Source organism: Daphnia magna, linkage group LG10 (assembly GCF_020631705.1).
Source record: "Daphnia magna isolate NIES linkage group LG10, ASM2063170v1.1, whole genome shotgun sequence".
Classification (NCBI taxonomy): Eukaryota; Metazoa; Arthropoda; class Branchiopoda; order Diplostraca; family Daphniidae; genus Daphnia; species Daphnia magna.
In genome coordinates this window covers 8163386-8178517 of record NC_059191.1, presented here as the reverse complement: position 1 = coordinate 8178517, position 15132 = coordinate 8163386, and the positions used below count along the sequence as shown (strand labels likewise).

At 35.6% G+C, this 15132-nt stretch overlaps 2 protein-coding genes across 5 annotated transcripts; one reads left to right on the top strand and one right to left on the bottom strand.

Annotated features, from left to right (window-relative positions):
* Nucleotides 1-10789: 10789 nt before the first annotated feature.
* On the bottom strand, nt 10790-12608 carry LOC116932195 (probable RNA polymerase II nuclear localization protein SLC7A6OS). The gene is made up of 5 exons (XM_032939996.2): nt 12101-12608; nt 11901-12041; nt 11617-11834; nt 11427-11552; nt 10790-11101 (listed from the first exon to the last, which is right to left on the bottom strand). The coding sequence occupies exons 1-5, from the start codon at nt 12251-12253 to the stop codon at nt 10903-10905; spliced, it is 837 nt and encodes a 278-aa protein (XP_032795887.2). The 5' UTR covers nt 12254-12608; the 3' UTR covers nt 10790-10902.
* A 198-nt stretch (nt 12609-12806) lies between these two features.
* Nucleotides 12807-14544, top strand: LOC116932176 (flavin-containing monooxygenase FMO GS-OX-like 9). Of its 4 annotated transcripts, none has more exons than XM_032939969.2 (3): nt 12807-12991; nt 13048-13228; nt 13299-14544. In XM_032939969.2, exons 2-3 carry the CDS (start codon nt 13179-13181, stop codon nt 14437-14439), a joined length of 1191 nt encoding a protein of 396 aa, XP_032795860.1. In that variant the 5' UTR covers nt 12807-12991; nt 13048-13178; the 3' UTR covers nt 14440-14544. The 4 variants fall into 4 exon arrangements, with proteins under 4 accessions (XP_032795860.1, XP_045035646.1, XP_032795859.1 ...); XM_045179711.1 differs by having other exon boundaries at nt 13048-13241; XM_032939968.2 differs by having other exon boundaries at nt 12807-13228; nt 13299-14215; nt 14276-14544.
* The last annotated feature ends 588 nt before the right edge of the window (nt 14545-15132 follow it).

Genomic DNA, 15132 nt, shown 5'->3' with positions numbered 1-15132 from the left:
TGATTCGAATTCATGTATTTTAAGCAAAATTTGAAATTTGGCCAAAAATGAAAAAGTGGGAAGGGTATAGCCTTCCCACTTTTGTCAAAATCTACCAAAAACGACATCTCTTGAAATTCTCCAAAAATCACACGAAATAATTGAAATTGAACGCTGATTTCGATTTAGTTATTGGTTTTCTCGTTCAACCAGCCGTTTCAAAAATTAACGAAACAGTGCTGTTAGCGCAACAACTTAATTTAGGGTTTTTAAGGATTAAATCAAAAACTATAAGACCAATAAGAAAATAAGCCTGATTTTCGTGATTTTCATTCAATTTTGATTCGAATTCATGTATTTTAAGCAAAATTTGAAATTTGGCCAAAAATGAAAAAGTGGGAAGGGTATAGCCTTCCCACTTTTGTCAAAATCTACCAAAAACGACATCTCTTGAAATTCTCCAAAAATCACACGGAATAATCGAAATTGAACGCTGATTTCGATTTAGTTATTGGTTTTCTCGTTAAACCAGCCGTTTCAAAAATTAACGAAACAGTGCTGTTAGCGCAACAACTTAATTTAGGGTTTTTAAGGATTAAATCAAAAACTATAAGACCAATAGGAAAATAAGCCTGATTTTCGTGATTTTCATTCAATTTTGATTCGAATTCATGTATTTTAAGCAAAATTTGAAATTTGGCCAAAAATGAAAAAGTGGGAAGGGTATAGCCTTCCCACTTTTGTCAAAATCTACCAAAAACGACATCTCTTGAAATTCTCCAAAAATCACACGGAATAATTGAAATTGAACGCTGATTTCGATTTAGTTATTGGTTTTCTCGTTAAACCAGCCGTTTCAAAAATTAACGAAACAGTGCTGTTAGCGCAACAACTTAATTTAGGGTTTTTAAGGATTAAATCAAAAACTATAAGACCAATAGGAAAATAAGCCTGATTTTCGTGATTTTCATTCAATTTTGATTCGAATTCATGTATTTTAAGCAAAATTTGAAATTTGGCCAAAAATGAAAAAGTGGGAAGGGTATAGCCTTCCCACTTTTGTCAAAATCTACCAAAAACGACATCTCTTGAAATTCTCCAAAAATCACACGGAATAATTGAAATTGAACGCTGATTTCGATTTAGTTATTGGTTTTCTCGTTAAACCAGCCGTTTCAAAAATTAACGAAACAGTGCTGTTAGCGCAACAACTTAATTTAGGGTTTTTAAGGATTAAATCAAAAACTATAAGACCAATAGGAAAATAAGCCTGATTTTCGTGATTTTCATTCAATTTTGATTCGAATTCATGTATTTTAAGCAAAATTTGAAATTTGGCCAAAAATGAAAAAGTGGGAAGGGTATAGCCTTCCCACTTTTGTCAAAATCTACCAAAAACGACATCTCTTGAAATTCTCCAAAAATCACACGGAATAATCGAAATTGAACGCTGATTTCGATTTAGTTATTGGTTTTCTCGTTAAACCAGCCGTTTCAAAAATTAACGAAACAGTGCTGTTAGCGCAACAACTTAATTTAGGGTTTTTAAGGATTAAATCAAAAACTATAAGACCAATAGGAAAATAAGCCTGATTTTCGTGATTTTCATTCAATTTTGATTCGAATTCATGTATTTTAAGCAAAATTTGAAATTTGGCCAAAAATGAAAAAGTGGGAAGGGTATAGCCTTCCCACTTTTGTCAAAATCTACCAAAAACGACATCTCTTGAAATTCTCCAAAAATCACACGGAATAATCGAAATTGAACGCTGATTTCGATTTAGTTATTGGTTTTCTCGTTAAACCAGCCGTTTCAAAAATTAACGAAACAGTGCTGTTAGCGCAACAACTTAATTTAGGGTTTTTAAGGATTAAATCAAAAACTATAAGACCAATAGGAAAATAAACCTGATTTTCGTGATTTTCATTCAATTTTGATTCGAATTCATGTATTTTAAGCAAAATTTGAAATTTGGCCAAAAATGAAAAAGTGGGAAGGGTATAGCCTTCCCACTTTTGTCAAAATCTACCAAAAACGACATCTCTTGAAATTCTCCAAAAATCACACGGAATAATCGAAATTGAACGCTGATTTCGATTTAGTTATTGGTTTTCTCGTTAAACCAGCCGTTTCAAAAATTAACGAAACAGTGCTGTTAGCGCAACAACTTAATTTAGGGTTTTTAAGGATTAAATCAAAAACTATAAGACCAATAGGAAAATAAGCCTGATTTTCGTGATTTTCATTCAATTTTGATTCGAATTCATGTATTTTAAGCAAAATTTGAAATTTGGCCAAAAATGAAAAAAGTGGGAAGGGTATAGCCTTCCCACTTTTGTCAAAATCTACCAAAAACGACATCTCTTGAAATTCTCCAAAAATCACACGGAATAATCGAAATTGAACGCTGATTTCGATTTAGTTATTGGTTTTCTCGTTAAACCAGCCGTTTCAAAAATTAACGAAACAGTGCTGTTAGCGCAACAACTTAATTTAGGGTTTTTAAGGATTAAATCAAAAACTATAAGACCAATAGGAAAATAAACCTGATTTTCGTGATTTTCATTCAATTTTGATTCGAATTCATGTATATTAAGCAAAATTTGAAATTTGGCCAAAAATGAAAAAGTGGGAAGGGTATAGCCTTCCCACTTTTGTCAAAATCTACCAAAAACGACATCTCTTGAAATTCTCCAAAAATCACAAGGAATAATTGAAATTGAACGCTGATTTCGATTTAGTTATTGGTTTTCTCGTTAAACCAGCCGTTTCAAAAATTAACGAAACAGTGCTGTTAGCGCAACAACTTAATTTAGGGTTTTTAAGGATTAAATCAAAAACTATAAGACCAATAGGAAAATAAGCCTGATTTTCGTGATTTTCATTCAATTTTGATTCGAATTCATGTATTTTAAGCAAAATTTGAAATTTGGCTCAAAAAAAAAAGTGGGAAGGGTATAGCCTTCCCACTTTTGTCAAAATCTACCAAAAACGACATCTCTTGAAATTCTCCAAAAATCACACGGAATAATCGAAATTGAACGCTGATTTCGATTTAGTTATTGGTTTTCTCGTTAAACCAGCCGTTTCAAAAATTAACGAAACAGTGCTGTTAGCGCAACAACTTAATTTAGGGTTTTTAAGGATTAAATCAAAAACTATAAGACCAATAGGAAAATAAGCCTGATTTTCGTGATTTTCATTCAATTTTGATTCGAATTCATGTATTTTAAGCAAAATTTGAAATTTGGCCAAAAATGAAAAAGTGGGAAGGGTATAGCCTTCCCACTTTTCTCAAAATCTACCAAAAACGACATCTCTTGAAATTCTCCAAAAATCACACGGAATAATCGAAATTGAACGCTGATTTCGATTTAGTTATTGGTTTTCTCGTTAAACCAGCCGTTTCAAAAATTAACGAAACAGTGCTGTTAGCGCAACAACTTAATTTAGGGTTTTTAAGGATTAAATCAAAAACTATAAGACCAATAGGAAAATAAACCTGATTTTCGTGATTTTCATTCAATTTTGATTCGAATTCATGTATTTTAAGCAAAATTTGAAATTTGGCCAGAAAATGAAAAAGTGGGAAGGGTATAGCCTTCCCACTTTTGTCAAAATCTACCAAAAACGACATCTCTTGAAATTCTCCAAAAATCACACGGAATAATCGAAATTGAACGCTGATTTCGATTTAGTTATTGGTTTTCTCGTTAAACCAGCCGTTTCAAAAATTAACGAAACAGTGCTGTTAGCGCAACAACTTAATTTAGGGTTTTTAAGGATTAAATCAAAAACTATAAGACCAATAGGAAAATAAGCCTGATTTTCGTGATTTTCATTCAATTTTGATTCGAATTCATGTATTTTAAGCAAAATTTGAAATTTGGCCAAAAATGAAAAAGTGGGAAGGGTATAGCCTTCCCACTTTTGTCAAAATCTACCAAAAACGACATCTCTTGAAATTCTCCAAAAATCACACGGAATAATCGAAATTGAACGCTGATTTCGATTTAGTTATTGGTTTTCTCGTTAAACCAGCCGTTTCAAAAATTAACGAAACAGTGCTGTTAGCGCAACAACTTAATTTAGGGTTTTTAAGGATTAAATCAAAAACTATAAGACCAATAGGAAAATAAACCTGATTTTCGTGATTTTCATTCAATTTTGATTCGAATTCATGTATTTTAAGCAAAATTTGAAATTTGGCCAAAAATGAAAAAGTGGGAAGGGTATAGCCTTCCCACTTTTGTCAAAATCTACCAAAAACGACATCTCTTGAAATTCTCCAAAAATCACAAGGAATAATCGAAATTGAACGCTGATTTCGATTTAGTTATTGGTTTTCTCGTTAAACCAGCCGTTTCAAAAATTAACGAAACAGTGCTGTTAGCGCAACAACTTAATTTAGGGTTTTTAAGGATTAAATCAAAAACTATAAGACCAATAGGAAAATAAGCCTGATTTTCGTGATTTTCATTCAATTTTGATTCGAATTCATGTATTTTAAGCAAAATTTGAAATTTGGCCAAAAATGAAAAAGTGGGAAGGGTATAGCCTTCCCACTTTTGTCAAAATCTACCAAAAACGACATCTCTTGAAATTCTCCAAAAATCACACGGAATAATCGAAATTGAACGCTGATTTCGATTTAGTTATTGGTTTTCTCGTTAAACCAGCCGTTTCAAAAATTAACGAAACAGTGCTGTTAGCGCAACAACTTAATTTAGGGTTTTTAAGGATTAAATCAAAAACTATAAGACCAATAGGAAAATAAGCCTGATTTTCGTGATTTTCATTCAATTTTGATTCGAATTCATGTATTTTAAGCAAAATTTGAAATTTGGCCAAAAATGAAAAAGTGGGAAGGGTATAGCCTTCCCACTTTTCTCAAAATCTACCAAAAACGACATCTCTTGAAATTCTCCAAAAATCACACGGAATAATCGAAATTGAACGCTGATTTCGATTTAGTTATTGGTTTTCTCGTTAAACCAGCCGTTTCAAAAATTAACGAAACAGTGCTGTTAGCGCAACAACTTAATTTAGGGTTTTTAAGGATTAAATCAAAAACTATAAGACCAATAGGAAAATAAACCTGATTTTCGTGATTTTCATTCAATTTTGATTCGAATTCATGTATTTTAAGCAAAATTTGAAATTTGGCAGAAAATGAAAAAGTGGGAAGGGTATAGCCTTCCCACTTTTGTCAAAATCTACCAAAAACGACATCTCTTGAAATTCTCCAAAAATCACACGGAATAATCGAAATTGAACGCTGATTTCGATTTAGTTATTGGTTTTCTCGTTAAACCAGCCGTTTCAAAAATTAACGAAACAGTGCTGTTAGCGCAACAACTTAATTTAGGGTTTTTAAGGATTAAATCAAAAACTATAAGACCAATAGGAAAATAAGCCTGATTTTCGTGATTTTCATTCAATTTTGATTCGAATTCATGTATTTTAAGCAAAATTTGAAATTTGGCCAAAAATGAAAAAGTGGGAAGGGTAAAGCCTTCCCACTTTTGTCAAAATCTACCAAAAACGACATCTCTTGAAATTCTCCAAAAATCACACGGAATAATCGAAATTGAACGCTGATTTCGATTTAGTTATTGGTTTTCTCGTTAAACCAGCCGTTTCAAAAATTAACGAAACAGTGCTGTTAGCGCAACAACTTAATTTAGGGTTTTTAAGGATTAAATCAAAAACTATAAGACCAATAGGAAAATAAACCTGATTTTCGTGATTTTCATTCAATTTTGATTCGAATTCATATATTTTAAGCAAAATTTGAAATTTGGCCAATAAATGAAAAAGTGGGAAGGGTATAGCCTTCCCACTTTTGTCAAAATCTACCAAAAACGACATCTCTTGAAATTCTCCAAAAATCACACGGAATAATCGAAATTGAACGCTGATTTCGATTTAGTTATTGGTTTTCTCGTTAAACCAGCCGTTTCAAAAATTAACGAAACAGTGCTGTTAGCGCAACAACATAATTTAGGGTTTTTAAGGATTAAATCAAAAACTATAAGACCAATAGGAAAATAAGCCTGATTTTCGTGATTTTCATTCAATTTTGATTCGAATTCATGTATTTTAAGCAAAATTTGAAATTTGGCCAAAAATGAAAAAGTGGGAAGGGTATAGCCTTCCCACTTTTGTCAAAATCTACCAAAAACGACATCTCTTGAAATTCTCCAAAAATCACACGGAATAATCAAAATTGAACGCTGATTTCGATTTAGTTATTGGTTTTCTCGTTAAACCAGCCGTTTCAAAAATTAACGAAACAGTGCTGTTAGCGCAACAACTTAATTTAGGGTTTTTAAGGATTAAATCAAAAACTATAAGACCAATAGGAAAATAAACCTGATTTTCGTGATTTTCATTCAATTTTGATTCGAATTCATGTATTTTAAGCAAAATTTGAAATTTGGCAAAAAATGAAAAAGTGGGAAGGGTATAGCCTTCCCACTTTTGTCAAAATCTACCAAAAACGACATCTCTTGAAATTCTCCAAAAATCACACGGAATAATCGAAATTGAACGCTGATTTCGATTTAGTTATTGGTTTTCTCGTTAAACCAGCCGTTTCAAAAATTAACGAAACAGTGCTGTTAGCGCAACAACTTAATTTAGGGTTTTTAAGGATTAAATCAAAAACTATAAGACCAATAGGAAAATAAACCTGATTTTCGTGATTTTCATTCAATTTTGATTCGAATTCATGTATTTTAAGCAAAATTTGAAATTTGGTACAAAAATGAAAAAGTGGGAAGGGTATAGCCTTCCCACTTTTGTCAAAATCTACCAAAAACGACATCTCTTGAAATTCTCCAAAAATCACACGGAATAATCGAAATTGAACGCTGATTTCGATTTAGTTATTGGTTTTCTCGTTAAACCAGCCGTTTCAAAAATTAACGAAACAGTGCTGTTAGCGCAACAACTTAATTTAGGGTTTTTAAGGATTAAATCAAAAACTATAAGACCAATAGGAAAATAAGCCTGATTTTCGTGATTTTCATTCAATTTTGATTCGAATTCATGTATTTTAAGCAAAATTTGAAATTTGGCCAAAAATGAAAAAGTGGGAAGGGTATAGCCTTCCCACTTTTCTCAAAATCTACCAAAAACGACATCTCTTGAAATTCTCCAAAAATCACACGGAATAATCGAAATTGAACGCTGATTTCGATTTAGTTATTGGTTTTCTCGTTAAACCAGCCGTTTCAAAAATTAACGAAACAGTGCTGTTAGCGCAACAACTTAATTTAGGGTTTTTAAGGATTAAATCAAAAACTATAAGACCAATAGGAAAATAAACCTGATTTTCGTGATTTTCATTCAATTTTGATTCGAATTCATGTATTTTAAGCAAAATTTGAAATTTGGCCAAAAATGAAAAAGGGGAAGGGTATAGCCTTCCCACTTTTGTCAAAATCTACCAAAAACGACATCTCTTGAAATTCTCCAAAAATCACACGGAATAATCGAAATTGAACGCTGATTTCGATTTAGTTATTGGTTTTCTCGTTAAACCAGCCGTTTCAAAAATTAACGAAACAGTGCTGTTAGCGCAACAACTTAATTTAGGGTTTTTAAGGATTAAATCAAAAACTATAAGACCAATAGGAAAATAAACCTGATTTTCGTGATTTTCATTCAATTTTGATTCGAATTCATGTATTTTAAGCAAAATTTGAAATTTGGCCAAGAAATGAAAAAGTGGGAAGGGTATAGCCTTCCCACTTTTGTCAAAATCTACCAAAAACGACATCTCTTGAAATTCTCCAAAAATCACACGGAATAATCAAAATTGAACGCTGATTTCGATTTAGTTATTGGTTTTCTCGTTAAACCAGCCGTTTCAAAAATTAACGAAACAGTGCTGTTAGCGCAACAACTTAATTTAGGGTTTTTAAGGATTAAATCAAAAACTATAAGACCAATAGGAAAATAAACCTGATTTTCGTGATTTTCATTCAATTTTGATTCGAATTCATGTATTTTAAGCAAAATTTGAAATTTGGCCAAAAATGAAAAAGGGGGAAGGGTATAGCCTTCCCACTTTTGTCAAAATCTACCAAAAACGACATCTCTTGAAATTCTCCAAAAATCACACGGAATAATCGAAATTGAACGCTGATTTCGATTTAGTTATTGGTTTTCTCGTTAAACCAGCCGTTTCAAAAATTAACGAAACAGTGCTGTTAGCGCAACAACTTAATTTAGGGTTTTTAAGGATTAAATCAAAAACTATAAGACCAATAGGAAAATAAACCTGATTTTCGTGATTTTCATTCAATTTTGATTCGAATTCATGTATTTTAAGCAAAATTTGAAATTTGGCCAAAAATGAAAAAGTGGGAAGGGTATAGCCTTCCCACTTTTGTCAAAATCTACCAAAAACGACATCTCTTGAAATTCTCCAAAAATCACACGGAATAATCGAAATTGAACGCTGATTTCGATTTAGTTATTGGTTTTCTCGTTAAACCAGCCGTTTCAAAAATTAACGAAACAGTGCTGTTAGCGCAACAACTTAATTTAGGGTTTTTAAGGATTAAATCAAAAACTATAAGACCAATAGGAAAATAAGCCTGATTTTCGTGATTTTCATTCAATTTTGATTCGAATTCATGTATTTTAAGCAAAATTTGAAATTTGGCCAAAAATGAAAAAGTGGGAAGGGTATAGCCTTCCCACTTTTGTCAAAATCTACCAAAAACGACATCTCTTGAAATTCTCCAAAAATCACACGGAATAATCAAAATTGAACGCTGATTTCGATTTAGTGATTGGTTTTCTCATTATACCAGCCCTTTCAAAAATTAAATGTATGACGATGTTCGGCGATTCCTTCTTGAGGCACTCAAGGACTTCACCTAGCTGCCAACAAAGTGAGACATTATGGCATGACTAATTGGATAATGCCTTAAATACCTTTATTAATCAATACGCTTACCAACGGAGCTTTGTTATTGTGCAACGCTCATCGAGGTGCAAACACGCGTACACTTCCAACGTGCGTGTCGAGAACTCGTCAAGTACTCAAGTTGTCATTCATTAACTATACAATGCTGATCGAAATCGACCTAACAATCGATCGATAAATTCAATATGTTGTAGACTCCTCCTCCCTTGAAGGCGTCGTCTATCGAAATCTTTACATGGCAGTACAAGTTATCTATTTATTTGCTAAATAAACGGACAACTATCGAAAAAGAGTTGTCTATTAAAAAGTGGATCAAACGGCGTTCCGTAGTCGCCCCTTTTTATGTAGACGACCATGATCGAAACAATGGAGCTCACACGGCCTGTGGAAAAACCTGTCCGTTGCCAGGCGACGCACAAAGCCCCGCCTTGAAAACAACTTCGCGGCCTGATTTTTCCGTATCTTCATGACCGACGCGCCATCTTCAAATCGACTCGAATGGGCCGACTAAACTGCTCCGCACTCCTTTGCCATTCAGCCGATAAAAACGGGGACTCGACCGGGGGTTGCTGCGTTATTTCCTCTACAAAAGGAGACCAATCTCAGCGGCACAGCATCTAAAATAAAAAAACGAACGAAAGATTAGTGTAGACACCCCTGAAATCGCCGCGCCATCAGCGCCATCTCTGGGGTAAAGTCTCAGAAAAAGTGTCGGTCGATCCACGGGTCGTTGTAGAAGGGTAGTGGTGCCTGTATCAGGGGGTTGGGAAATGCGAGTTTTGATAGAATCCCTATCGGGAAATTTCCAGTTTTTCTGTTTGTATTTGATAGTTAAGCTGGGATCCTTTTGCCTGCACAGAATTGTACAGATTTGCTATTAGAATAGCAAAGAGATGAAGAAATAAATTCAATGGACAAAAAAACCTTCCACGAACGATCCAGCCTTCCTTCTACCTTCCACCTTGTACCTTCCACGAGAACTTTAGATAAGGTTTTAGATCGCTTCTAATTGTAACTCACATCATCGTTCCGTAGGACCCGCTGCTTCGCCATCGCAACCAAAATTATCACATTCCAATGTCCACTGCATCGACCTCTGGGACTCTTGCGCCGCTCACGACCCTGGACACAGCTTTTATTTCGAAAACTTTGTCCATCAAGAATTTTCCGAACGCCGTGTCGTTTAATCGTAGTATGCTTTCACTACAAGAAAAAGAAGTACTTTCATATGTTTGTCACTCCAACAACTGGATTAAACTACTTTCCTTCTGCTGGATTATTTTTCGCTCCGCACAACGCACAGTTCGGCAATGTTTTTTTTAGCTCTAAGTGTGCTGTTGTTTAATATTCATTGAAATTGACGTAACGATTTCTTGTATTAGACGGAAACGAAGTGTAGAAGCTGAAAGGTGACGGCCTTAACAACATAGTCCATTGCTGGGCTACGGGCAAAACCAATCAGCTTTTAGACGGAAGAAACGGCCTTAAAACCATAGTTTCCAATAGCAAGCCATGTAGCGATGCAGAAAACATTCAGCAAACTTAAATTCAGGCTTTGAATGCTTCCGTGTCCGCTGGTTGGGATACAAGAAAACATGAAAACCTGACGTTGATTGCAGACCCGCTTATAGAAGTCAGAATGACTTTGTTGACCTTTGTTGACAAAGTGAAGGATGTGGTTAAGTTGGCAAACTGTTGACTGTCTAGAACGACCTCATACTACATAATAGAAGCAGTAGGAGTAGTATTACAGCCTACGACCGTTCGGATTCAGTTTGTCGACAAAGATTGACGAAATGCTTGTGCTTGTCATCGCATCATCGAAGTGCCTGCCGAAACCAACCAGTTGGACAGAAACAATCAGATACAACACCACAGACTGCATGTATATCGCAAATAAAGTTTCGGTAAAAAAAATTTCGACGTTAGAATGTACTTGGGAAATTTAACAGCATTAACTTCCTGCCTTCAACAAGATCTACTCGCAGTCATCGTCCTCACTGTCGCTTCTAACGTGAAGTACAAGATCTCTCATCACACGTTTCTTATAATCCAAGTAGGCATCACCGGGTTGGTAATCGTCGTCTTTCGAGTATATAAAATCTTCGTCATCGGATGAAAACTCATCGTTCCGCTCCAAATAAAGTCCACACATTTTACCCACTATGTCTTCGTCACTATAGGGAGAACAAATAAAAAATACAAATATTGTATGTATACATAAGTTGGTGGGTGTAGGAATCTTTCACAGTATAATTTTCCATTATTCTTTTACCATCTACTACGGTAGTATTTTTTTTTTTTAACTTTTTGGTCAGCTTTTGCCCCCAAAAAGTTTCCTGTGCTTTTTACTTAATTATTTTCAGTCAACACAAGACGGTAAAAGAACAGTGATGAAATATATAGTAGGAAACACTCACACCAATAGCTTTGAGGAAAACATATTCAATAAAAAAAGAGTGGGATGCATTTATGTCTGAAATTTATTGTTCCTAAACTTACCCTTCCTCTTCTTCATCTGTGTCGGGATAATCATTGCGCCAATTACTTTCGTCGTTAGAATCATCGGTGTCGTAGTTGTCACTTTCTTCTTCATGCTCACCAGGATGGTAATAATACGGTTGAACGCTAAAAAGCCAAGTAAAATTCATAAATGAAGTAAATTCATCCTCCCAAAAAAGAGTTTCTGTACCTCATAAGGCGGTCAATATATCCATCATCAAATGTTCCTTCTTCACAGTAATAAACATCAAAGACACATTTACTCTCTTCTTTCAACACTTCACATTTTTCAACAACAAGAGGAACACCATTGCAAGTAGCAATTTCACATTGTTGATGTTCTTCAAGTTCCAAATCATAAATTTTCCAACTATCTGCAATGTCCAGATTCCTCATTTTATTTAAAACCTGAAGTAAAAATTTATGAAAAATGCCAACAGATATCAAGAGGCAACAACTCAACTTTATTGATACCTTGAACTTTTTTTCACTGCTAGGAGTAGCTGGGTCCATCTGTTTTTTTGGCTGATAGCTTCTGTAAGCCTTCGCAGGTTGACGATGGGATGTCAATTTTCCTTTTTGAACCAATTTGGCAATATTTTCCATGTTTTCTTCCTGATTTATACCAGCATATATGCTTACTGAAGAGGGGGAAAAATGAACAAAAACTATACCTCATTTTCGGTAGTTCCACAAAACCTGAAAATGTTCTCTTCAACTACATGTGCTGACAAGGACTCTTCCACTTTCATACGTTTTGATGCAAGCAGAAGAGCTTCGACTGGTTCTTGACTAAATCGGCGTTTAATTCGTACGATAGACGTCATTTCTTTTTAATCCTGTGGTTCAGAACTGCGGTCTGTTTGTGCTTTGCTTTTCACGTTTCGAAATCAAACCAGGGGCTAGTAGCAGACAGCAAGACACTGATTCAAAGATGGTAATATGAAACGCGCGTCATTTGTTTTTCACTCTTACAGCTCTCTTCCTTTTCGTCCCATGTTTTTGCCAGGCTATGGTTTTTGCTTAGACAACATGCGCCAAGGGCCAAGCGTAAAGCGAATGTCACGAAAGTTACGGGAGAAAAGTAACTTTCGTCATTAATTATTCTTAATAAACATTACTGAACTGACCTTCCTAACATTAAAACAACTTTGCTTAAGTTTTGAAAATAGACGATTTTTGCGGATAACTCTACTAATAATCGATGAAATGGTATCTTGGTATGTTATTTACAGAGCACTAACCGAAATCATGATGAAAAAACTAAAACTATTCAGCAATTTCTGAAACGCTTGGACCAGCAACACAGCGTTCCAGTTAGTTCCTCTCGCCGTTTTATAAACGGCATGAGTGAAAAGGAATGCCCTTGAGAAAAAGGAAATCGCCACATCAGATACTCTACCGTAGTTTCGCATAAGGCCATTTAAACAAAGACGTATGCAACAGTTGAACAGTGTAACTGTAGCTGTCTGGCAAACAAACGTTCTCAAACGTCTGTAAAGTTTACGAAAACCTTGTGCATTTTGCGTAAAGCCAGCCACCACTCAGCCTTGGTGCAAAAAACCGTAAGATCTCTGAGATGCTGAGTAGTGAAAACCTATTTCATCAATGGATCGTTTAGCTTCACGAGTAGCCATTATTGGAGCAGGCCCGAGCGGACTGTCTGCATTACGCGCCTTTTCCCAAGCAGAGAAAAATGGTGAAAAAATTCCCGAAATAGTTTGTTTCGAAAAGCAGAATGACTGGGGTGGTATGTGGAACTACAGTTGGCGAACCGGAGTAGATGAATTTGGCGAACCAGTGTATTGAGTTCATGTATCTATTACGCGATACAGACTAAATATAGCTTTTAATTTTCCCATTATATTGTAGGCACAGCAGCATGTATCGACATCTTTGGTCCAACGCGCCCAAGGAATGTCTTGAATATGGCGATTACAGTTTCTACCAACATTTTCAAAGATCCATTCCATCGTTTTTACCGCGTGAAATGATTCGTGACTACATTGTCGGTCGTGCTTGCGCATCAGATGTGCAAAAGTACGTCTGCTTCAACAGCGTTGTCAGACATGTAGAATTCGTTGCTGATCAAAAACATTTCACCCTTCGTTTCCACAATTTGGTAACAGGAAAAAACAAGTCAGAGAATTTCGATTATGTCATTGTAGCTGTAGGACACTTTTCCGTTCCAAATGTGCCATCCTTTGACGGAATCGACAGTTTCCCGGGAAGGATTCTCCATAGTCACGATTTCCGTGATGCTCGACAGTTTACCAATCAAAACATACTTGTTGTAGGAGGAGCCCTTTCTGCCGAAGACATTGCTCTTCAAACTTACAAGTTCGGGGCGAAATCTATTACCATAAGTTATCGAACCAAACCATTCGGTTACGGTTGGCCTCCAGAAATCGAAGAATTGCCTCTTTTAACACACATTGATGGACGAACTGTTCACTTTAAGGACGGCAGCAAACGCACGATTGACTCCATCATTCTGTGCACTGGTTACAAACATCACTTTCCTTTTCTGACTGAAGATCTTCAGCTCCATACTGAGAACTGTCTATACCCTGACCAGCTGTTTAAAGGGATATTTCTTCAAAGGCAGCCACGATTGGCGTACCTTGGAATGCAAAAGTTCTATTATAGCTTGCCATTTTTTGATGCTCAAGCGTGGTATCTTCGAGACGTCATACTCGGTCGTATTTCTCTACCTGAAGAGGAAGATCGCGCCAGTGATATAAGACTGTGGCGTGAAAGAGGAAAACAGCTCAGTGGACCCTCTGAAGGTATCGATTTCCAAGTTGACTATGCCAGACAATTGTTGGATGTTACTGATTATCCCAAAGTTGACCTGCTGGCAGCTGCAGCCATGTTCAAGTTAGGTAGAGTTCACAAACAGGAGAATATACTGGAGTTCCGTGACAAACTGTTCACCTCGCCATTCACGGGAACGCCTTCCGTGGCCAATCCGATTTGTTGGATTGATGCGAAAGACGACAGAATTCTTTAATGTTCACGAAATTTACCAGAAATGTTTACTTTTTTTGTTCCGCTTTTTAGATGGATGTTTACACATTATCTGCAAATATATATTTATTGTTCCACTTGCACACAACAGATGTCTTCTCCTGTTCAAAAATTTTCTCTTAGAGTCAGAGATGGAGAAGTTGGTGATTTGAAAAACAATTACGTGATGGAAAATAGTCACTAAAATGTTGAAAACAACGTGGAATTTAATCCCCGTGTAAACATAATCATTGTCAGTTTTGTCTTTAAGTCAAATGACGATGAACCAGAATTGCTGCAGAGAGGTGACGAAATGTCGGGCCGCATATACAATCACGATGCTATGTGGCCAATGCATTTGCGGAAACGCGTCCCTGCAATCATGACGGAATCACTAGAATTTCATCGATCTCGTCTGGAGCGGCTTCGTCAGCTGGCCACAACAAGTAATCTAGAGATGGACATGACAAAATATGCTGCATTTAACACTAGTGATAGTAATCTAAAAGATGTGGTGCAAAGGAGGACATGAACAGTACTTGAATGTTCTGCCTGCCTCTCTTGCTTCCATAGAACAAAAGGATCAATTCCGATGGGTTCATAAAGCTTAAATAAGAGCAAACAAAAATTTACTTTACTTTCTGGCGTTCATTCCGCTCTTCCGGATCCTGTCATTCTCCGAATCTCTTGGCCCTTC

What these genes read in the sequence shown, in the direction of transcription:
- LOC116932195 (XM_032939996.2), bottom strand. Translation starts at nt 12,253, where the DNA reads ATGACGTCTATCGTACGAATTAAACGCCGATTTAGTCAAGAACCAGTC. An exon ending in GTGGAACTACCGAAAATGAG is followed by an intron (nt 12,042 to 12,100) that starts GTATAGTTTTTG and finishes GGTATAAATCAG; the next exon opens with GAAGAAAACATGGAAAATAT. An exon ending in GCAGTGAAAAAAAGTTCAAG is followed by an intron (nt 11,835 to 11,900) that starts GTATCAATAAAG and finishes TTTTTACTTCAG; the next exon opens with GTTTTAAATAAAATGAGGAA.
- LOC116932176 (XM_032939967.2), top strand. Translation starts at nt 13,035, where the DNA reads ATGGATCGTTTAGCTTCACGAGTAGCCATTATTGGAGCAGGCCCGAGC. An exon ending in GATGAATTTGGCGAACCAGT is followed by an intron (nt 13,229 to 13,298) that starts GTATTGAGTTCA and finishes ATTATATTGTAG; the next exon opens with GCACAGCAGCATGTATCGAC.